The sequence below is a fragment of the Lepidochelys kempii genome, chromosome 26 (assembly GCF_965140285.1).
Source record: "Lepidochelys kempii isolate rLepKem1 chromosome 26, rLepKem1.hap1, whole genome shotgun sequence".
Classification (NCBI taxonomy): domain Eukaryota; kingdom Metazoa; phylum Chordata; order Testudines; family Cheloniidae; genus Lepidochelys; species Lepidochelys kempii.
In genome coordinates, this window is record NC_136405.1 from 11,861,723 (window position 1) to 11,884,231 (window position 22,509).

At 41.2% G+C, this 22,509-nt stretch overlaps 1 protein-coding gene across 2 annotated transcripts; it reads right to left on the reverse strand.

Moving 5' to 3' along the window:
* Positions 1-356: 356 nt before the first annotated feature.
* Positions 357-20,184, reverse strand: MXD1 (MAX dimerization protein 1). 2 transcript variants are annotated; one of them, XM_073325393.2, is made up of 6 exons: positions 19,977-20,184; positions 18,784-18,883; positions 12,835-12,864; positions 6,043-6,157; positions 3,746-3,902; positions 357-3,648 (listed from the first exon to the last, which is right to left on the reverse strand). In XM_073325393.2, the coding sequence occupies exons 1-6, from the start codon at positions 20,062-20,064 to the stop codon at positions 3,461-3,463; spliced, it is 678 nt and encodes a 225-aa protein (XP_073181494.2). In that variant the 5' UTR covers positions 20,065-20,184; the 3' UTR covers positions 357-3,460. The 2 variants fall into 2 exon arrangements, with proteins under 2 accessions (XP_073181494.2, XP_073181493.2); XM_073325392.2 differs by having other exon boundaries at positions 3,746-3,905.
* Between the last annotated feature and the right edge of the window lie 2,325 nt (positions 20,185-22,509).

Genomic DNA, 22,509 nt, shown 5'->3' on the forward strand with positions numbered 1-22,509 from the left:
CATCTTATAAGATGTTGTGAAGTTAGTGGCACCTTCGGTGCTGCTCAAAAAAGTGCTCTTTGAATTTTCTTCATAAATTGGTATTAGCAATGACCCTGGAAATTCAAAAGATGTGACTATCAGCACCGTGAAGAGTTGAAAGCTCTGCTTTGTAGAAGAAATTAGATTCTGGGTGCTCAACACTCAGGAAAACAAGCTCAAAAGGTACAAACAATACTTTAGGATGTTTAAGACAGACCATCATTAACACATAAGTTACTGCAATTTTTTCTTCTCTGCTCTGATTATTAAGTGCAAGAGTTTCTGATTTCTCTTCCAATTGAGTGTGTGCTTCATTTCACCATTTTCACTGAAACTTAGCTACTGATGGCAGTATTTTTTACTCTGCCCTTTTCACAAGAAAAAGTGTGTTTTATATTCACACACATCTGTGCAACTATCAATCGTAAACTTGGAATATACGAGTAGTCCCTCACTCCCCTAACAATCTACAAAATTTTTTATTTTCTGCAGCTTATTTAGTAATAATGCTGGTGGATCAGTGAATTCGAGGAAAAGGCTGGCAAAACACAAAAATGCTACCATTTTAGCAGCCTTGGAAGTAGACTTAGCTGCCTGAGGCTTGGGCTTGTTGACTAGCAAAGAGGACCAGAGAGATTTGAAGCTGCCAAGGATGGTCCTAGCCAATACAAAAGTGGCCTTGGAGCCCACAGTAGCAAAATTTACTGCACCCGCCTAGAGTTTTGGAAAAGACACCACGTATACCCTTGTGTCAGTTTTGACATTAGTGCATCATTTTCAAAGTTCAACATTTTCTATGCCATCAAAATTGAGAGGACCACATCCAAACAGTGCAAAGGTCAAATAATTACTGTTTTATATAGGGACAAAACACAGTATTTCACACAAAAAAAAGTAGTTAACTCAAAAGGCACAACAATTAAAAACCCCTTATGCTGAATCCTTAAGACTCGGTATTTCTAAATAAAAAAACATACAAAGTACACAATTTAATATTTCAGATACACCCCCCCGACACTTTCCAAATATCTAAAGTTACTTTACTACCTTTTTAAAGGTCGCAATATCTGCAACTCTAGGTTTGGTTTTGTGAGGCAGTTTATGCAACACTTATTTGAAGGGGAAAAAAAGCAAGAGGTCTCAAGGAAAAAAGATTGAGCAAAGGACCTCAAAGTGCAGATATTCAACATTTTTTTTTTTTTTTAAGTTTACAGGTTTTGAGCTAGCTCTCTGAAGATTCTCTGCTTGTACTCAGGAAGCAGGCTTAAAAATGCAAAAGGCATACAAGTTGTAGTTCAGTGCAAATCTGCTGGACATCTGAAAATTCCAGCTGTTTAAAAAAATTCCTTTTTTTTTTTTAAACATAGCTCACACAAAGAGAATATACTTTGGAGATTTTTAGCAATCCACTAGCCCATTTCCCATCTTTTTCTTTTTTTAAAGAGGTCAAATGATCCAAAAATAGCTTGAGGATATTTTAAGAAAACAAATCTCATTTTATATAGTTTGCTCATTTGCATTTTACAGAGTGTCTTAGTGGCTTTTGGCAGCTTGACTAGTTCAGGCTCATGAACTGCATTTTTAAAGACTGCAGGCAAGTGTGAAAGCCCACTTTTGTTGACCATCACTAAATAAGCTACATAGCCCTTTTATATAGTGAAATTGCTCAGTTGGATATTAGGGCTTCTCTGGTCACCTTGTACCAGCTGGTTGCATTACCGGAATCAAATACTGAATATTCATTGTGAGGAGTTTGCCAAGTGGGCTGAATATAAAGACCTTAAAATGTTTCAAGCAAAGAGGACTGAAGAAATCTGTCTACATATATCTCAGTTAGCAGACCTCTACATACAAAGTTTCCAGAACATCTATAAAAGCACAAAGTCATAAGAATGCATCTCCATTACATTAATTTTATATAAAATGAATAAATACTATTTATAGATCATGTGTATTATGTACATTTACATGTGCTCTATTTAGCTTAAATGAAAATGTTGCAAGTTTGAAAGCCACATTTTTTGGGGAAAATATTAAGGTTTAAGCTGGCAACAAAATCCTTTGAACCAGTTTTAGAGTGCCTTATAATTCAACCAGATGAGGAAGTGCTTTAATGCGAATAGCACTTCACTGAATAATTGTAGTAACGTAGTATTGGCAACATCCTGTAAAATGTGCCCAATCACTGACACCCAAAGTTAGCACAGCTAGCTTTATCACTCAGTTATTGCTAAAATTTGCAGTAAAACAGATTTGAAGAGGACCAAGCATTGCTTATTGAAACAAATGAGGCATAATTATTTTTGTGCTAAAGGGATTGAGATAATCTTTGTTCATCTCTCTGAGGTAGAAAAGAATTGTCCCAGAGATGAGAAGCAAGAAAAACTTCTAGGAAAACTTGCCTAGAATAGTAATATGCAGCTGTAATGCAATGAGGTCACAATAAATTGCACTAGAGAAATAGTACCATTTGGGTTTAGGTATTAAAGAAACTGGGATGTGCAAGGTTGAAGACATCCTATAAAGGTACCTGCAAGAGGTGGAGTAGTATATCTGTGTTGCCAAAGTCTTGCAGCCCAATCCTGCGAGGCGCTGAGTGCCTACAATCTTGCAAGAGCTGCTCAGAATGTCCCAAGATTGGTCCCACTGTCCCGCACTAGTCAAAACTCCCACTGTCATTTGCTGGCTGCTAATCTGAGATAGAGTTCAATAGGGTTACTCTTGAAAGTAAAGGCTGCAAATATACAGCCCTTTGAACTTTAAGTCAATGGGAGTTTTGAATGAGTTAGGTCAACAGGACTGGGTCAGGTGGTAATATAGCTACACTACTAAAAATGCAATACCCATAACATATAGGAGTAAATTTCCAAAACAAAATCTCAAACGGTTGCTACACAATTCTCACAAGTATCAGAGTCAGGACAGCTAAAATGCTCCACACTCTACTTTTGAAAGTTTAGTCCATCCATTTCCAGATCTGTACTACGAGGAAGTTGGGTTCCCCCTTCAGATTGTTGATCAAACAAAATTATGTTTAGCCACTAGTTCTGGATATTAGATACATTATGTTGCTAAGCAAAGACAAGGTAGGTCTAGAATACTAGACAATATCAAGGAAAAAAAGAAGAGGGTTTTTTAGCTCTCTATTACTGCTAAAATATTCTTGGGTACTTCAAAATTTGGTTGGAATGTACAGTCTCACAGAGATGAGTTTACTGACAGAAAGAGAAGCTAGTGGATGCAATCAGATGTGTGCTCCAGAGAGTAGCTTATAACCCACAACCCTATGCATTGTTTCAGGACTTAGGCAAAGCTGATTTCGCTAACGTTGGTGGTACATTAAATTTACGTGCAAGAGAATTGTGGGTCGGTCCAATATACTACCTAATAAGATCCAACAGGGAAACTGCAATGGATGGAACAGCTACTTAGTTGCTTCTTATAGACTGAGACAAGGCTTGTGATTGTTCTGCAGCTTTAATCTCTTAATGCCAGAGCTGGAATAGCCCTCATCACTACAGATGCTCTGCATGCTTCCTCTTTCATCTGAATCACTAGGACTGCTGCTGCTCCAGTCTAGGTCTCCCATTAGATAGTCTGTGCTTTCGACATCCACATCAGTTTCTTCTGTAAGCAAAAGAGAGTAGTGTTGGACCAACCTGATAAAGCATTTTAAGGTTTCAGCTACAAGTATAGATATTCTTAGCCAACTGAGGGGACTCACCTCTGTCAGAATCTGAACGCTCTGAAGAAACAGTAGACCCTATACTGTCCATTCTTATTCTTTCTATGCCCAGCTTCTCCAGTTGCCTTTCCAGATGCCGTTGTTCTCGCTGCAATTGATCTATTTGGTGTACTGCTTTTCTATCATAGTCTTCAAGCTTCTGTGGGTTAAAAGGCATTGTTAGTTCTTCTGCACATTCTGGACGAAGGCCATTGTTTACAAGCTCACACACTTAAGCAAGTGGCCTAATTTTCAGACATGGGTGCTCAGCACCTTTGGAAGACAGGTCACTTAGGCACCTAACTATGGTTTTAGGTGACTGATGAGAGGTACTTGCGTTTGAAAGTGCTGACTACATTTTAAGAATCTGTTTTAGAGGTAGCTACGAGCCAAAGAAAATTTTAAAAGGAAAACAATTGAAGCAGATAGTTCAAGTGAAAAATATATCTGCTTTATTACACCCTTAATTGTGCTGTCAGTGTTTCACACTTGCTAAAGGTTTGAGGTTTGTGTTGCCATCTGTACACGGAGCATCATCCTGTGCTGTCATATGTACTGTGAGCATCTCCACCAATAAAGGTAACTGCCAAGTAAAGATGTTTTCAAAAACACCACCAAAGTTATTCCAAATGCCCCACATACCAATGCACATTTGCTTATCCAGAGCAGGAACTCTTTGAACTCTCAAGACAACTCATCTCACCCCTCCCCTTGTCTCCATTCCACTCCACCCCGTATATTGGAAGTAAACAGAGTTCATTAGAATTTACAGAAGCAGACTTTTCCTGTTTACTTGGACAGTGGGAAAGAAATGAAGTTTGGGTGTTCTCATGGAGTGGCCACAATGGGGAAAGGTTTTTTTCTGCAGGGCTCTGGTGCAGGAGCCAGATCTCACAGGGCTCTGGTAAGAGGTTAGGATTGAGCTATCGCTGGATTAGAATTATCTAATGGCCACATGGGGATGTGTATAAATAATGCTTCCCTCTCAAAATTGTTTTTATGCAATTATCTGGCAGTGTCTCAATCCTATTAACATACATTCCAAGTCTTTGATAGTCTGATTACAAATAGCTAGCTGACGCCAACCAAGTCCCTCCATGCCACCCCCTTTATCTTCCACTTAATACTATGTACTCTAAAAATATTTGGTATTGCTAAAGACATCAAAACCATTCAACTGAAAGTTAAATATTTGCTTCCTTTTCTTAAAAAAAAAGCTACTGAACAGTACAAATATTGAGACACTCTTTGGGGCACAGATTATTTTATATTTGTACAATGCCCATCAGTATGAAGGTCCCAACCCTGACTCAGGCCTCTTGATGCTACAGTAACATACATGAGACGCAACATTAAAATCATGTCCACGGATAATTCTGACAAGAAAAATTTGTATACAAGGAGAGAGTCTTGGTGCACAATAGCCTGAGTCCACAAATGCCCTGTCAGCCAGTTTAACCATGTTTGAAAAATGTTAACCAACTAGCATCTATAAGTTACAGCATCACAGTTAGCTTAGAAATCAAAGCCTTTTCTCCGTCAGGATGCTATTGTAAAGCTAGTATTGTTATATCTTGACTCTTGGCTAGAAGAGAGAGATTTCTTCCTTTAAATAGTAAGGTCTTCAGATATGCAATTCATATTGACTCCATGTTTCAGTGTGTGTCAGTGTTTTCCTTGAGACAAATCACAGCATCAGGACACGGATGTTTCTCAACAAAAGTATAAAAAAAACAACTTTAAACAATTATAGCGTCAGAATAAAACCTGATCTTAGCGTCTGAGTCAAGATCAAAGGGTTTCTACTTTCCAGAGCACTGAAGCTTTTTGGAACCCACAGAAGTGACCCTCTTGGGAACTTTTCTCCCATCTCTTCACTGGCAGTGGCATAGAGCTTCACCCTGCTACTTTAAGCATTGACCAGTCCACCTACAGCTGGTGGTAAGAAACAGTCCATCCAGTGGACACTTATTTTTAGGCCCCCCGGAGAGACTGAGAAATTAAGTTAAAAACTTTTAGACGAAACTGGTCTTCACTGATTGCTACAAAGAGCATCAGCAGGACATTATTTTGGGGAACAATCATTGTCACTTTCATCCCTATGCCATTTCAGTCCTATGTTTGAAGATTACTTCTCTTGTTTGCAGGAGACAGACTTCAGAAGTGGACATAACTAAGGAACTGGTCCTGAAGCAGGATTTTATCCATACAATTTGTTGTCAAGCAATTGTATTTACAGCACTTTATTCAGTAATACTTGGCGTGCTCACTTATGATTAAAACTGGCTTGAACTCACCTTTATGTGCAATTTAGCTTTTGTTAGTAAACTCAGTGTAGTATGTCTATTGGATTCAGGCCCAAGTGGTACCAGCCCTTTCAGCTTCTCCAGACACAACCGCAGATGAGCACGTCTGTAAAATCCAAAGTTCATACATCATGCTAAATATTCATTCTGTGGTCCACAGCAAGTAGGTCGGATTAGGCATCATTAAAGAGTACCTCACATGTGCAAGCAGCTATGGCAAATATAACAAAGGTAAATGTTATAACTGGTGACAATAGCAGTTGGTAATTGGGATTGGAAGAATAAGGCTATCCATTCCTTTCTATTTTTGGAAGATGAATAGCGCATCCTGGCATAATTTCAGACGCATTTTCTCCCTTAGAGCTGTGCTTTGAAGCACTAGCATTCCAGAAATGTAGATACTTTCTTCCAAGCCATTGTAAATTTCTCCAAAGAATTACACTTGAGAATGTTAAGCAGCAGGGGGACAAGCTGGAGAAAAATTTCAACGTACAACTCAGTATACCCAAGACCATCTCCGTGCATATTAAAATGCAAGAACTACATCAGTCATTAAGATGGTATAATTAAAAATGAAAACAGGAACAGCAACATCACATTGCACATCATGTAAAGCCCAATGCATGCCAATTAATGCTTTCCTCCACCAATCAGCTCTCGAGTGGTATAGAGTTTCCCTACTCTACTGCAGAGTAACTACTGTGACCGTCTACTGCAGGTGCTACCATGTGAGGTAGAGCAGGTACATCACCTTATTCAACACAGACTTAATCTCTTCCTTGAGCATTTCTAGCCATATCCACTGCTGGTTACTAAGACCTTGTCTACAAGAGAAAGGATATGCCAATATAGCTATACTGGCGAATCCTCCTAGCTTTGACACAGCTTATACTGGTAAAAGAGGGCTTTTGCCACTATAGCTTATCCTCGTTCCCTGAAAAAGATTAGTCATAGCAACAAAAGGACTTTCGCCAATATCAGCTGCATCTACACTAGTGTTTTTGCTGGCATAGGTATGTCAATTAAAGGGTATGATCCCCTCCCCTCCCCTCCCTCTCTCCCCCCAGTGTAGCTATGCTGGCAAAACTTAAGTTTAGACCAGTTCAAACATTTCACATGACAATCTATAATTCTGCTTTTGTGGTCCTTTCCCTTTCTGCACCATTTACTACAACAGGTTGTTTATGTCCTTAAGTTTTAGGTCAGTAAACAGATTAATTCCACGTACAATAATAATGATCCTCCAGGATAAGACAGGTTTTAATGTTAAGGGGAATTGTCTTTTATATCAGAAATGGCTACTCTCAGCTACAAGACATGTTGCCACTTGCTATACCCAGTATGTAGTACTTTGAAATAAGTTTTAAGAAAAGCAACTGTTTTGAAAGACTGGTTTTATAATTGATGTATTTGTTGAGCCAATAGTCGATTCAGATAATTATGCTTTCCCATCTTATTAGAAAAGCCTTTCAATTCTGAAATGTTCAACAGTGCAAAAAAAGAGTCCACCAGACTGATAGAGCCCCACTTTTACAGTTACTGTATAGGGAGTACTAATACATAAGAACGTTCATATTGGTTCAGACCAAAGGTCCATCTAGCCCAGTGTCCTGTCTTCTGTCAGTGGCCAATGCCAGGTGCCCCAGAGGGAACGAATAGAACAGGTAATCATCAAGTAAGATCCCCTGTTGTCCATTCCCAGTTTCTGGCAAACAGAAGCCAGGGACACCATCCCTGCCCAACCTGGCTAATAGCCATTGATGGACCTGTCCTCCATGAATTTATCTAGTTCTTTTTTGAACCCTTGGCCCTCAACATCCTCTGGCAAAGAGTTCCACAGGTTGACTATGCGTTGCGTGAAGAAATACTGCCTTTTGTTTGTTTTAAACCTGCTGCCTATTAATTTCATTTGGTAACCCCTAGTTCTTGTGTTAGGAGAAGGAGTAAATAAAACTTCCTTATTTACTTTCTCCACACCCGTCATGATTTTATAGACCTCTATCACATCCCCTCTTAGTCGTCTCTTTTCCAAGCTGAAAAGTCCAAGTCTTATTAATATCACCTCATATGGCAGCTGTTCCATACCCCTAATCATTTTTGTTGCCCTTTTTTGAACCTTTTCCAATATATCTTTTTTGAGATAGGGCAACCACATCTGCAGCAGTATTCAAGATGTGGGCGTACCATGGATTTATATAGAGGCAATATGATATTTTCTGTCTTATTATCTATGCCTTTCTTAATGATTCCGAACATTGTTTGCTTTTTTGACTGCCGCTGCACATTGAGTGGATGTTTTCAGAGAACTATCCACAACGACTCCAAGATCTCTTTCTTGAGTGAGAACAGCTAATTTAGACCCCATCATATTATATGTATAGTTGGGATTATGTTGTCCAAAATGCATTTCTTTGCATTTATCAACATTGAATTTCATTTGCCATTTTATTGCCCAGTCACCCAGTTTTGTGAGATCCTGTTGCAACACTTCACAGTCTGCTTTGAAGTTAACTATCTTGAGTAGTTTTGTATCATCTGCAAATTTTGCCATCTCATTGTTTACCCCTTTTGCCAGATCATTTATGAATATGTTGACTTGTACTGGTCCCAGTACAGACCCCTGGGGGACACCACTATTTACCTCTCTCCATTCTGTAAAGTGTTTTACATTGGCTCTCTGGTGGTACTGTGTAGATCAGCCTTTTGCTGTATTGTGCAGAAGACAGTGCAAGTATATTCTTAAAACCAGAGGTATCTTAAAAATAATCTGTGAGTAGCCAGGAGAAAGAGAGACTGAACAAGAAACAGCACTATGAAGTGTCATCTTCTGAATTACAATCCAAGTTTTGTAAATCAGCAAAGTGTTAAGAGCACTTCAAATACAGACCTGACCATTCAAGTATTAACCTTACATTTAAGGTAAAAAGCATTGACTGATGAGTGTTTTGGTCACAATGCTTTAGAGAAACAAGACATTTCACACAACTTTCATTTTGTTGGAATGTTGTCCTGGCTCCAGTCTTTTCCTCTAATCAGTAGACATCTAAATTCCAGTCACAGTCCAGCTCTGCCATACATGTATAGGACCTTGAGCCAGTGACTTATGCCTGATTTTCAGCAGTGTCAAGCTCCCACAGCTCCCACTGTTATTCACAGGAGTTATGGCTACTCAGCATCTTGGGGGGGTGGGGTGGGGGGGAGAAGCCAAGCCCTTCATTGTCTCACCACACCTCCAAGGCAGAGTTAAGTGAAAGCTCAGAGCTTTCGAAAATCCCACCCATTGGGTATGTCTACTCTGCAACAACACCTGCAGCGAGCCCTAGTCAGCTGACTAGGGCTCAAGGGGCCAGGCTGCAGGGCTGTAAAATTGCAGTGAGGACACTAGGACTTGGGCTCCAGCCTCAGCCCTGGGACACTCCCCCTTCGTTGGGTCCCAGAGCCCAGTCTCCAGCCCACAGAGGATAAATGCCTTATGCATGTTGTCAGAAGGAGATTTGCAACTAGTGTTGTCAAGGATGACATCAGCTGCAACTGACGGCTTACCTGACACTGCTTCCTGGGTGCACCAACTATTTTCACAAAACTTCACCCCATCTTGTTAATTCCATTGACAACTGTAGCTCCAAGCATGTCAATATTACACAGCTTTAAACTGCGAATGCACCTTTACAAATGTTTCCTCTGCCTACCTTTGTTTATTTCCCATCAGCCAGTTTCAGATCAATTGCTCTGGTGTATGCATCTCCATTCATAAACAATCAATTTAGTTAAGCTGCATCCTCATCAAGGCTATGCTACAGTATTCAACTTCCACTACAGGAGTTCTCTAGCACTTTGACAGTGGTTAGAAGTCCATATAGAGGGTACACTGTTTAGTCTGACCTTTGCACATAGGCATATGCCCAGTTGTTTTCATACAGCAGCTATGTGGATGACAATATGCAGAGCTAACTTTTTAGATACTCAAGGAAACCGCTTCACTAGGATATTAGGAGTGAGGATAGTTCCAAGACAGGTGAGTTTCAATACTATTCAAATGCTTTTGTTGATCCTGACATTTAGGTCACATCATTTGGCAGTGGTTGCAATATAACCTGTCTTTGAAATGTCTAATTGTCATAAGAAGCTTCAAATTGAGATGTTGCAATTAATTGCATATCTTGCTCTAAGCACACTACAAGTTAAACAATCATTTCCACTGTAGTTCTGAAAGCATTTTATGTAAACAAACAGAGTGGATAATCTTTACTCCTAGGGTAAATCCAATGCTGGGGCCCAGTGATGAATCCCTGCTTAACACTGTTTGCAACCCCAAAATAAGATCTCCTTCCTTCTGAACAGACTTATCCAACCTGCCTTTTGTGAGTTACACAATGGAGTTACACAACAGCTGTCTGAAGTACCTACAGAGGTATTACAACTATGATCCACAATACTTAAGCGAGAGACTGCAGTAGGCATCAGGTCAAGTTCAAAGTCACTTTAGAAGTCAAACCCTTAACGTTAGGGAGTTTGCACATACTGTACAACAGAAAGTGAGATTCCTAGAAATCTAGCATGTCACTCTCCATGACCCTTGATTTTCCAGCTCCAACTTCTACTTTTAAAGCATATTTCAGACTCATTTTTAATAAGTGACAACATAACCGCAGTTTTTAAAGTAGACAAAATTCTCCCACTGGCAAAGCCAAATTCCTCAATTAATTTGCTGTCAGAGAGACAATTGGACTTTCTTTCAAGTCCATTGTAATACAGGTAATCAGATTCCTCACATTAAAGATAATGCTTACCAACGAGCCTAATTTTCATCTTAGATGCAATGTGGTATGTATCTAACCAGAATTTGGCCCCAACTATCAAGTTAAACTGGTTCCCATACTATTCAAGTTCCAAACAGATAACCAATGTTGACTTCAAAATTAGGACTTCTGAACATCTGCAAAGTTCTAACAGCTAGATATTAACCCTTTGTGTACAGAAATGTAGAGGAGCCACTTTAAAGTCTCCATAAGGCATCTAAGCAGTTAACTTTTGAGACTAGTGGCAGTTAAAGTCAGACATCAAAACATTCACTCCTACATGTATAACAATGAGCGAATAACAATTTTATTTAGAAAGAGAATACATTTCAGAGAAATACACTGGCTGTTTTCCTAATCACCTTTTTGATAAGAGCTTAAAATAAATGACATTTGCTGTACTTCATTGTTTGGGCAACAGGATTTCAATACAACTATGGTGTAGTTACTGCAGAGTAAGTAGGCGAGATGCATTGCATTCAGTAATTTTTAAAGTATTTTTTCTTCAGTTTCTGAGGTTTTCAAGTGATAATTTTGTGACTAGTTTAGATTCTGGAGTGTGTTATCCCGTTCTCTTCTAACCTCAGTCATTTTGGACGTACACTGGATATATCACAAGCCAGGCTAACAAAACAAGTTAACTGGCAACAGACAATACCATACCTGCAACATTTGAAAGCAGAATCAGACTTTTGAAGAGGAAATGGAGACGCTCATAAATGGTACAAAGGCACTTTTCCATTAAGCTACTAAAGATTACTGAAGTCCATTTCTAATAAACGAAAGTTCTCTTGTATTGATACTTCCCATCTAGTAAAATACACAAGAAGTATTCTGGAAAGCAACCACCCAAAAGCTTACAATGAACTCTGAGAGAGCTAGCTAATGAGAAATTTGCAATTTACATCTTGTAATAGAGCATCAAAAGCCATAGAACTATTATGGTAGCCTGGGGTTTCCCACTAATGGGAGCGTCAGCTTGCCATGTTTTTCCCAAACTACCAAGTTACTTATAGAAGCACCACAAACACGAGGATACCTCACTTTACAACTGCAAGTGTTCATACACAATAGCCCTTCTCCCAGCCCCCTTCCTCCCTGCAAGAAGTACACTGACTGAGCCACAAGAACTGAAAACAAAGTTTAAACCCTCTTATGAAGTTCTCCAGTTTTAAAGAGTTACAGTCTTTAAAACCATGTTCTTGTATCTTGACTGCAAAGTACATTTACCAAGATACAGGGTAAAAGGGCAAACTTAATGATCCCACAACCCTGTCAAAACAGCCAACAAAAAACAGGTTAAATTCTGTGAGTGCTAAGGACACAAACAGTGTGGTAGTTGATCAGATGAGCGGTCTATCTAGACTTATGTACCCTGACAGAAGGTGACCAGAACCAGAGGCTTCAAGGAAAGGTCCAAGAAACACTGCCGAAAGCAGTTATGGAATAACTGCACATGGGGGTTATGAGGAAATGTTTCCCGATCAGTGCTTAGACTCTGAAGGATGAAAAACATATTCCAGGTAAGAGGCCTTCGAAGATCTGGGATTGATGAAATCATAATTCCTAGAATAAGTAGTCTCTAGTTGCTACTAGTCTAGTTGCTAGTAGTCTCTAGTTGCTGTAATGCACAAACCTGCGCTCACATGGAACTGTCCATTCTTCCCCACATTGCAGTTTATGCTTGCTTACTGCAGATAGATGTTGTGGAAGTATCTCCTGCTTTCTGACCACATTAGTTTCAGTTTAAAGTGACATTTTAGCTTACCCCTGTCTATCCCCCCGCCCCCCCAAACCCAACTTCAATAAAACTGAACTCTTAGATTTAGAGGCTGATCAGAGAATCAGTCTTGCCTGAGGATGTACCTTGCATGTCCCCCTAATATTACTGCTCCATTGAGGAGGACCTGGACAATCCCACTGGGATATGCAGGGGAATGCAATAAAAGTAAGTGCAAATACTTAATGAATCCTACAAACTCACCTGTTCTTTTCCATTTCATTGTGCGTTGACCTGAAAGATAAACAAGGAATTAGTTATTTAACGATTATCAGTTGCAGATAAGTACAGGCACTGTGATTAAGAATATCAGTGCAACAGTTTTTGTAACCATTCACTGCAAGAGCAAGCCACTAAGAAATTCAGAGAAAGCTGCTAGCTATCCTGGGGCAGCAAAAAGGTTGGAAGCAACCAGGATGAAGTGAAGAAGTGTGGAACAACACAGTATGGGTTTTCTGCCAGCAAAATGGCAATATAAGCCCAGAAAGAGATGCAAAACCAAGCGCATGATGGTGGTGCAAACGAAAAATGTGGTTATCTTAGCATAGGAAGAGAAAGGCAAATTGCCCCATCTTAACACTCTATTTGACATCTCGTCAATTAAGCATCAAGTATAATTTCAGACATGCCCCTGAGTGCATTGGCAACTGGTGGTTTGGAGAGGATTTTTAAGTATCTCTCTCCCTATTGCTGTGCAAAAGATTCCCATCATGAGAAAAGCCAGCTTTGCTTTTTATCAGAGTTTACATATAAAGTAAGAAAAAACTGAAGAGATGGAGAAAAGTTGCCTGAATTCTGTTACTCTTAGGTGGTATTTGTAACTTTTGCTTGAAAACACTGTTATATGGTTTGTGTCTTTAAAAGTTATATTGCAGAATAGAATATGGTTTTAAAAAGCACCTTTAACATCAGATATCACAAAATAATGAGGTAAGTACCACATAACACAACAATAATTAATACAATAGCAGACACGTGCTCAAACAGTCGGGACACCACAACCTAATGTCGATGCATCTGAAGAAGTGGGGTTTTTTTACCCATGAAAGCTTATGCCCAAATAAATCTGTTAGTCTTTAAGGTGCCACTGGACTCCTCGTTAACTTTTACTGAATTCTTAACTTTTGCTTCCAGCTTTTCATAAAGGATAGCACCCTGAACAGTGCAGCAATGAGCATGAACCTGAGATTTGATCCCACGGCCTACTGATACCAATTGAACCATGTGACCTGCACACTGTATTCAATCACTAAGTCACCAGCTTTGCAGAGAAATAATATCCTGAAGATCAGGTATGTGAATACAGGAGAGCTGTAGAAAACTTTTCCAGAAGCTAATAGACTATAATGTGTTTCATTCTTAAATGGAAGAACGACACATTAAATTTGAGGTTGTAGTCTAGGTTGGTATTAAACTGGTTTACAAATAATTCAGAAGTTCTTCCTTCTCCCCTTGCAAGATTTTAGGGAAACTGTAACAAAACGAAAAAAGAACTATTGCGGGGTTCTCTCAGAAATAAGATGACCCAGAATAACTACAGAGATTTGAATAGTTTTCAAATTACTGTTGATTTAATGTTGAAATGAGGACTCCTAATATATGCACACATGCTCATAACAGAAATCTGCCACAACCGCTCTTTAAAGCTTTAAATGAAGCCTGTTATCATTCAGGGACAGCATTACTGTGGGAAAGAAGACGCAAAGGAAAAACCACAACCATGATAAAGGAATGTATATATCTGAAGCCTTCCATCTGACTTATCCTGTGCCTGAGCCAGAGTGTCAGTTTTCCCACTGTGTTTTCTAGACGTTTCAATAAACTAAGCAGATTTTATTGTTAAATAAGCTAGGAACTTATACTTTGAGGACACCGCAAATTGTATGTTTGGTATTTTTACCCACTTGCAATCCCTCATAGAAACTTCATTCATAATATTTCATAATGGTTTGCTCTTAGTTTGGTAAGCTATTTCCCCCCCCCCCCCCCAGTGTTTTAATGACATTAATTTTAACATAGCTCCTTTTGTTTACTTTCAGATTGCATTTCAGAACAGATCACTTTAAATAACACAAACATTAAGTTTCCAAATAAATTTAAAAATCACAAGATATTTTGATTTCAACTGAGAATAAAAGGTCCATATTTCTTAGTAGATCATTTAAATGGATGCACATTAGTCTGATATGTAATGGAAACACAAGCTCCCCTGCCAGGGCATCTGTAAATGGCTGAAAAGAGGACAGACATATTTTTGGTTCCACCAGTTTCCTCATCTGCCTCTTCTGGATAAAAAGCAGAGAAATAAAGAAGTATAAGTTTGAGCCCTTCCTCACCTCCCAGTTATGAGTTCCTGAGTCCAAGACATTACAATGAACTTGTGGGCTGTTGCGTCATAAATAGGACGTATCAATTCAATATTGGTACCAAAAGTTACAGATGTCTGTTACAAACTAAAAAGAAAAGGAGGACTTGTGGCACCTTCGAGACTAACCAATTTATTTGAGCATAAGCTTTCGTGAGCTACAGCTCACGAAAGCTTATGCTCAATAAAATTGGTTAGTCTCGAAGGTGCCACAAGTCCTCCTTTTCTTTTTGCGAATACAGACTAACACGGCTGTTAGTTTGTTAATAGAATACATCCTCTCTGGACTCAACTGTGTCCAGGAACACATTACTAATGGTAAGTTCTGTATCCAAAAATATAGTTCTATTAGCTGGTGAATTCTATTTTTACAACATAAACCCTAAGGTGGATAGTTTGCATATTACCATGTAGACAAGATTCTCAGCTCTTAGTGATAAACATTAATTGCCTTTACTTGGAATGTATTCAAAACCATTTTTATCTGAAATGAAAAGGCTGAATATAATAACTTCAAGAAATGTTAGTGTTTTGTTTACCAGTTTCAAAGCAACATTGATAGCAATCAGCTTGTGTTCAGAACTCCGAACGAACAGACACCATTTCCAGGGAGTTAATACAGAGAAGGACATGGTAGCCATACCTGCAGTAGCTAATTGGCTGTGCAGTGTACACAGTACCCATCTTCTTCCCCTTCCAAAAGGGAAAGCGACAGTGTCTCTAATTGGCTTGTCTACAGGATCCACTGCCACATTTTTGTGAATTGCAGTGTTGCAGAATTTCCATTCCAAAGATGCAGGCTTAACCATGCTTATGGCACAGTGACAGGTCTGCAGACCTAGCATAAAATGCCAACCTTAAACTCAAGATAAAAAGATACCCTCACCTCTCTTCCCCTCTCCCTGACAACCAATAGACAGACCATTTTATTGTCTAATATCAGCTAACAATCATACTGGTCACACAGACCTATTTATCATTATACTATAGTTAATATTGATCACATTCTAGAATGTAAATGCAGAATTTGGGCATGCAACTAGGATTACTTCTGAACTTTGACCTTTTAATGAACACCTGTTCCATTACAGATAAAGGAAAATGGCTGCACCATTTTCCATATGAACTCAGTATTAACTCATTCCATTGTAACGTAGGCTAGAACTAAGTTTCTAAGATTGTAATTTAACCATCTTTAAAAAGAGAATTAGAAGTAGCTTCAGGTATTATACATGCCCTTGGGGCCACTTGCCAAGCTGTGTTTTACAATCAGATGTTCCTATTTAACATATGCCTTTTTCCCCATTGCAGTGAACGTTTCACACAAACAGGAGATAGAAGACCTAATCTGCCCTCCACTGAAGTCAGGGGTAGTCAGGTGAGCCTTAAAAGACTACACAGATGAAAGATTGAAATTGACTATACACAGAGCTGTCCAGCAGAGTAATTGCCCATCTCTATGCCCCTGCCCAATAATATTTCAGCTATTGTAATATCAGGTATTACTTAAACTAAGACAAAATCTCTGTTTTGTTAAAAAGTTTAAAGGGACACTGCCAACTTAAGAATCAAACTGTTTAAAACAAGGAGTCATTTCACATTTCCTAATGAAACAGGAAATATTTAGTCTCTAGACAGAACAGCTACAAACAGGCCAGTAAGAAAGGAAGTGCTCACCCAGACGATATTTAGAGATGAATTTGCTCACACTGCTCTCTGTCTATCGTACTATTTCTCCATTAATTATGATTTGATCTTTAGGGCACCTAATGTATACATAAGAAAGAGCTCACTCCTCAATGCCAACACTGCACACCTTTAAATACACTATTCCTGCAGGTCAGTTACAAAGTTGAGCTTTACAATCTTAACTATTAAAATGAATTGTAATTACAGAATTCTGAGAGATAGGCTGAAAAAAAATGTTGATTTTCACTAGATACATTAAGAGGTAGGTCAGCTCTTGTACTGTCAACCTCCATTTCTAAAGGAGGTCTAAAAAATCAAAACCCTCTTGACATTTGAGAGGCCTTCCATCTGCATTGTGAAATATGTTCTTCTTAGTATAGAGATGCAAAGGAGTCATTAGGACTATTAGACTTTTCTCTACCACTGGTCAATATACTTACTGTATTAGACATGCATTGAAATGAAAGTCTACAGCCCAAGTAAGATTCCAAACATTGAGGTTGGGACACAAACCCAAGTTTGAAGTTCGCACTGAAATTCCATCCTTCTTTTGCTATGCTGTACCTAAATATTGCAGCACATATGGTGCACATCACGTACTGATCTTAGGCCACTAACCACAGTCAAAACAGGGTGAGTTAAGGACAGAGCTTTAACTGTGAACTTCCTGGGTTTTATGAGTCTCCACCACAGCACAAGCATGACCTACAAGTAGCAGTTTGCATTTATACAGAATGCTACTAAATGGAGAGTGTTGCAAGCACCTAAAAACAAGACAGGAACTTCAGTTTTAACCTGCAAGTCTTTAGGACCTAAAAGTCTTCACTAAAAAAAAGGCTTGCAGAAGTTGCTGATCCAATTTAAAGTTCAACAGCTTGGACTGAAATGAATTTGGATGGATTAAATCCCAGCAAAACATCTCCAGTACTAGGTAATGTAGCATTTTAGCTGCCCCAAGAACAAGATCTATATTAAATACAAAATGAATAATCTGCAGCAAAGCTCTAGATGGATTTCAAGATGAACAATAAATAAATCAGGCTGTCAAACAAAAGTGGCACTGGAAGCAAGATTTAATCTAAGTGTCAAACTAGAACTATGTCACTTTCTGCACTCAGTCATACAATTTAGCTTTAGTTAAGAATTCCTGCACAAACACTTAAAGTGAAATAGAAAATGTTAGAAAATTTGAGTTTAACATTGCACATGAATCTTGAATTAAAGATAAGACTCCTTCAATTTTCACATTAGCTGTAGAAAACACATATTTCTACCATGTTGCATGGCAAAATTCCACATGATTTGTTTCCTGAGAAAAAAATAAATACAGCAAAAAACGACAGTTTCTGTTCTTTAGAGGTTTCCCTAGAAAGTAACTAGTGTCAAAAAGTTTGACTATGTTCATGTATTACAGCAGTTAAACATGCACAAAGTAGTCTAAACGTATGAACACCTATCTCAGTAAGAAATATTGTAAATTTTACCTTTGAGTATCCATGCTCTAGTGGAAAAGTTTATTTCACTGACATAAAAAGATATCTGAACAGGTGTGTTAAAAAATACTTCTGCTTTCTTGAAGTGCCAAAACCAAAGTTTGGGCCAAATTTGACTGAGGCATTATAGAATTACAGTATATTACCTTTATTATAAGCACATCATGCCTCAATTAATTTTTTTAAATGGCTTGCATTGAAACTAAATAGGACATACCCCTGCAGTGTTTGCAATCCAAACATAAAACCATTGTGTTAAAGCAGAAAAGCCTAAATACACAATTGACTGAAAGCAAAAGTGAAACTGAGTAGAACATTTCCCATGTTAAAGATAGAAGTAAAAAGCCTAAATAAGTTAGGAAACAGAAAGTTTTAAAATCTGAGTTAACACAAGGACTTTGTCAAGTGAGAAAACACACAGTGATAAAGAACCCTTCAATTAAAAATATCACTGTATGGTGAGGTTTAAGTTGGAAGACATACCCAACGTTTTCTCAGAGCTATAATCATACTAGAAATGGCAGAATTTTGCACCACAAGCTTCTGCGTAAGTCAGATATCACACACGCTCACACACAGATGCAAGAACCATATATTTGCCATTACCTGCTACTACTGCTGTTTTTCTTGGATTTGCTTCTCCGTTTTAAGGCATCTCTGTCCTTGTTATTGTAGGGTAACATAGAGGCATAGCCATGTTCAGCTTCTAAAAAAAGCCAGGGTTTCACTTGATCATTAAGTTAGCCCAAAACATACAGACATCCAGGAGTATTTGGGGGTGGGAGGAGAACATATTTGAAAGTCCAAAGGTGCAAATCAGTAAGATTACTTCGTTATCTGCTGAAGAACAACACACAGAGCCTAAAACAAAACCCTCCGGGGCCAGGGAATCCATTGTTTCCAGCACGGGGATGACATGCCCACGCCATACATTGGGGGGGGGGGGGGGGGAGAACCATGTAGACGGCAAGCAATAGGGATTCTGAAGTGGGGATCTGGAAGATGGGTTGTGTAGGGTCCCTTTCTCCCCATCCCATACGTGGGGGTCTCCTCCAGAACACTTGTTTCTTGGAGGGGACACCCCTGCATGGAAGGAGCTACACAAAAAGCCAGGGCGTTTGCGCGCGGCGGGATTATTCCCCACGAGTTGCAGCGCGTGCCTGGGGGGTAAGGATCTTTCCACCCCCCCCCCCCAAGATGGGCGATCGGGGGGAGCCAAGCGGAAGGGGGGGGGGAGAGGAGAGCAGCCGGGCTAGGGAAGGGGGAGCCCGTGGGGTGGGCGATGGTCACCGCTCGGGATGGGATCCTGGCTCCTGTCGGTTCCGCTTTCTGCCGACGACGGGTGGGGGGAGAGGGGGGGGCTGCTGCTTCCTCGGGGGGGGGGGGGCGGGGGCGGTCTCCGTTCAGCGCCCCCCCCGTCGGGGAGAGCTCGGCCGCGGGGGAGGCCCTTCTCCCGGGGGCTGCTCCCTGGACCCTCACTCGCCCCGGGCGGGGGACGGGAGCCGGAGAGCGAGTCCCGAGGGGGCGGCATCTCGTTCGCTGCCGACGGGGGGGGGGGGCAGGACCGGAATCTTTGGGGGGGGGCGACACCCCGGTCTCTCCTGCGTGGGGGCGAAACCGGGCCCCGGTCTCTCCTATGGGGAAAGGGGCCGGGCGGGGTCTCTCCCGGGGGAACTGAAGGGGAGGCCCTGAGGGGGGTCGTTCCCGCGGGGAGCTATCCCCGAGGCCGCGGCGGGACCCCGAGGCCAGGCCCCAGAGGAGCGGGGCCGGGAGGGCTGCTGCCTCCGGGGCGCCGGTACCTCGCTCTCTCCGCTCCAGGTACTCGGCCGCCTCCAGCAGCATCTGGATGTTCACACAGACCCGGGTCGCCGCCGCCGCCGCCGCCATCTTACGCCACTGCCGGGGCCCTGCGCTCGCCCTGCCGCGGAACCTCACGGAGCAGCAGCTGCAACAGCCGGTCTCCACAGCCCGAATGTTTACCCCCCTCCCTCCGGCTCCGCTCTGACAGACCCCGGGCAACCAACCTCCCCCCCCGCCGCCGCCCGCAACCCAACCCACTGCCCCCTGCCAGCGCGGTGCTCATTGGATACCCAGAACCAACGCCCAGCCTCTCATTGGTCTGCTCAGATAAAGACCCGCCTCTCTCTATTATCCTCACCTATGATTGGTCCTTTTGTCCATATGCCCGCCTCCTGAGTATAAGTCCGCCTCTTTTCTTTCATTGGCCCAGTAGCCTTAGGTCCCCGCCCATCCCTTCACTACCTCTTAATTGGCCAAATCTTAGGAAGCCCCGCCCTTTGCGCGGTCCAAAAGGACAACTGCTCTCACGGCCCCGCCCCTCTCTCCCCTTTGGAAGCTACGATTGGCTAGGACTTTCATTGTTCCGCCCCCCCAGTCTTGTCCAATAAGCTTAGCCAACTATGCCCCACCCCTTCCCCCGTTTCTTACCTCTAATTGGTCAAGCCTTCCCAAAGGCCCTCTCTCTATTGTGTAAGTCTCCCCCTTCGCAGCTTCAACCGTCCACTGGCTCCTTCCAACGGAACAAACCAATCAGCGAGCAGCAAGGCCAAAGAGGCGGGGACAAAGCCCCCGGGGCCAGGTGTCAGGCTTCGGACCCTAACAATGCAGGGACCAGGAAATTCCAAAGGGCAATGCGGGGGGGGGGGGGGGGGATGCAGGAAGGGGTGCAAGGGGGGAGACAAGAGGGATGCAGGGAGGGTGCAAGGGGCTGGATTCAAGGGGCAAGGTGCAGGGAGGGATGAAAGCTGGAGACAGCATGTAAGAGATAGGGAGGGTAGAAGGTCCAGGTGGCTGGATGCACTGGGGGATATAGCTGCAGACATGTGCAGTGTAACACGGATGATTAGACAAAACAAAAGGCCACCCGAAAAAAACAACCTATCCCCACCCTTTTACAACAGAACATCGCAGGACTCACGGGGGAGGGCTTTTGCATGATGTTTTGCAAGGCTTTAGTGCATCCCTCCCTTTCTATTATTCTCTAGGTATAGATCAGGAACTCCCCTCATTTTGTGTATCACTAGAACTGGCCCTTCAGGTTTTTTAGAACTGGTTGTCTAGGCTGCTTCTCCTTGCCCTGTGCTGATATGCCAGTACTACCTGCTTCACGCTCATGGGCACAAAGTCAGACCCGCTCTGGGGAAAAGGCTGCTTCAAACACTTCTGCCACAATCTGTGATTATTTAAAGCTGAACTGCGCTGGTAAAGGTGCCTACAGTAGAACAGGGCACGATAGGCATGGAGAAGGCTCCAACTCAGTAAATTGGTTCAAACAATGAGCACACACTGATTATTGTCAGACCAGCCTCCCAAGAAACCACCTGTCACTGGGGGTTTGCAACTTGGCCCTAAATGATTCCTCTGGTATGAACTCTGACATATAAATCTAAACAGTAGTTTGACCATTTAACCTGACAACATAATAAAACATAGATTGCTGTACATGCTTGGTTTCTGTTCTTGAAAATCACGCCATGTCCTATCAGATCATGACTTCATGTACAAAGGAAGTGCACAAACAACTTTTACATGATCAGAAGTGACTGGCAGGTGTTCTCTTGCATACAGCATTCAGACAAGCAGGCTAACATTTGCCTCACTGACCATAACCGACACATGTAAATGAGGGACAACTACGTTTCAGATTCATTTTTAAAAAACCAATCAGTAAATGGAGTCATGAAAAGCAACCACAGAAAATAGCATGCAGTTGAAGCAGCAGAGAAAGGCAGGTTACCTCTGCTCTTTTGAAAGAGCAGGGGGAACTCACAACAGTCAAAGATCGTCAATTTCCTCTTTCCAAATACCAGGGAGGAGCATGTCTGATGTTGCTGCAAATAGCTGAACTACCATTAAGTCACAGTTGTTTAGAGCAAACAGGTCTACACAAAAACTTACTATGCCTGCCTTTTCTCCTTCTTTCCTGCTTGCTAGCCTCCACTTTTCCTATTTAATCTTAGTGTATTGGTCTTTTTCAGTGTCTGTATTCCCTCCAGCCTCATTTTGCTATTTTTCATCTAGTTCAAATATTTGCTTTCCCCTGAGACTCTTGCTAACCCCACAAAATTCTCTAATTGTGCCTCTCTCCCCTCACCTATTCTTAGGTTTTTTCCTCCTGTGTATCCCAGCCTGTTCCCACCTTCTCTTCATTTCTGCTTCTCCAGAGCACTGTCTACCTAACCCTCTAAAAATTTGTATGTTTTCTTCCAGCTGATAATGCTACACTTCCAATAACTCAGTAGTCTCCAGGATACCTAGTTAGGCAACATCAGAGTAGAGGCTCAATATTACTCTGATAGATAGTAGGAATAT

Excerpts from the sequence above, each read along its gene's own strand:
- MXD1 (XM_073325392.2), bottom strand. The coding sequence starts at position 20,064 with ATGGCGGCGGCGGCGGCGGCGACCCGGGTCTGTGTGAACATCCAGATG. Across the intron at positions 18,884-19,976 it reads CCTGGAGCGGAGAGAGCGAG|AAGCTGAACATGGCTATGCC; the intron begins GTACCGGCGCCC and ends GGCTTTTTTTAG. Across the intron at positions 6,158-12,834 it reads AATGAAATGGAAAAGAACAG|ACGTGCTCATCTGCGGTTGT; the intron begins GTGAGTTTGTAG and ends TGGATTTTACAG.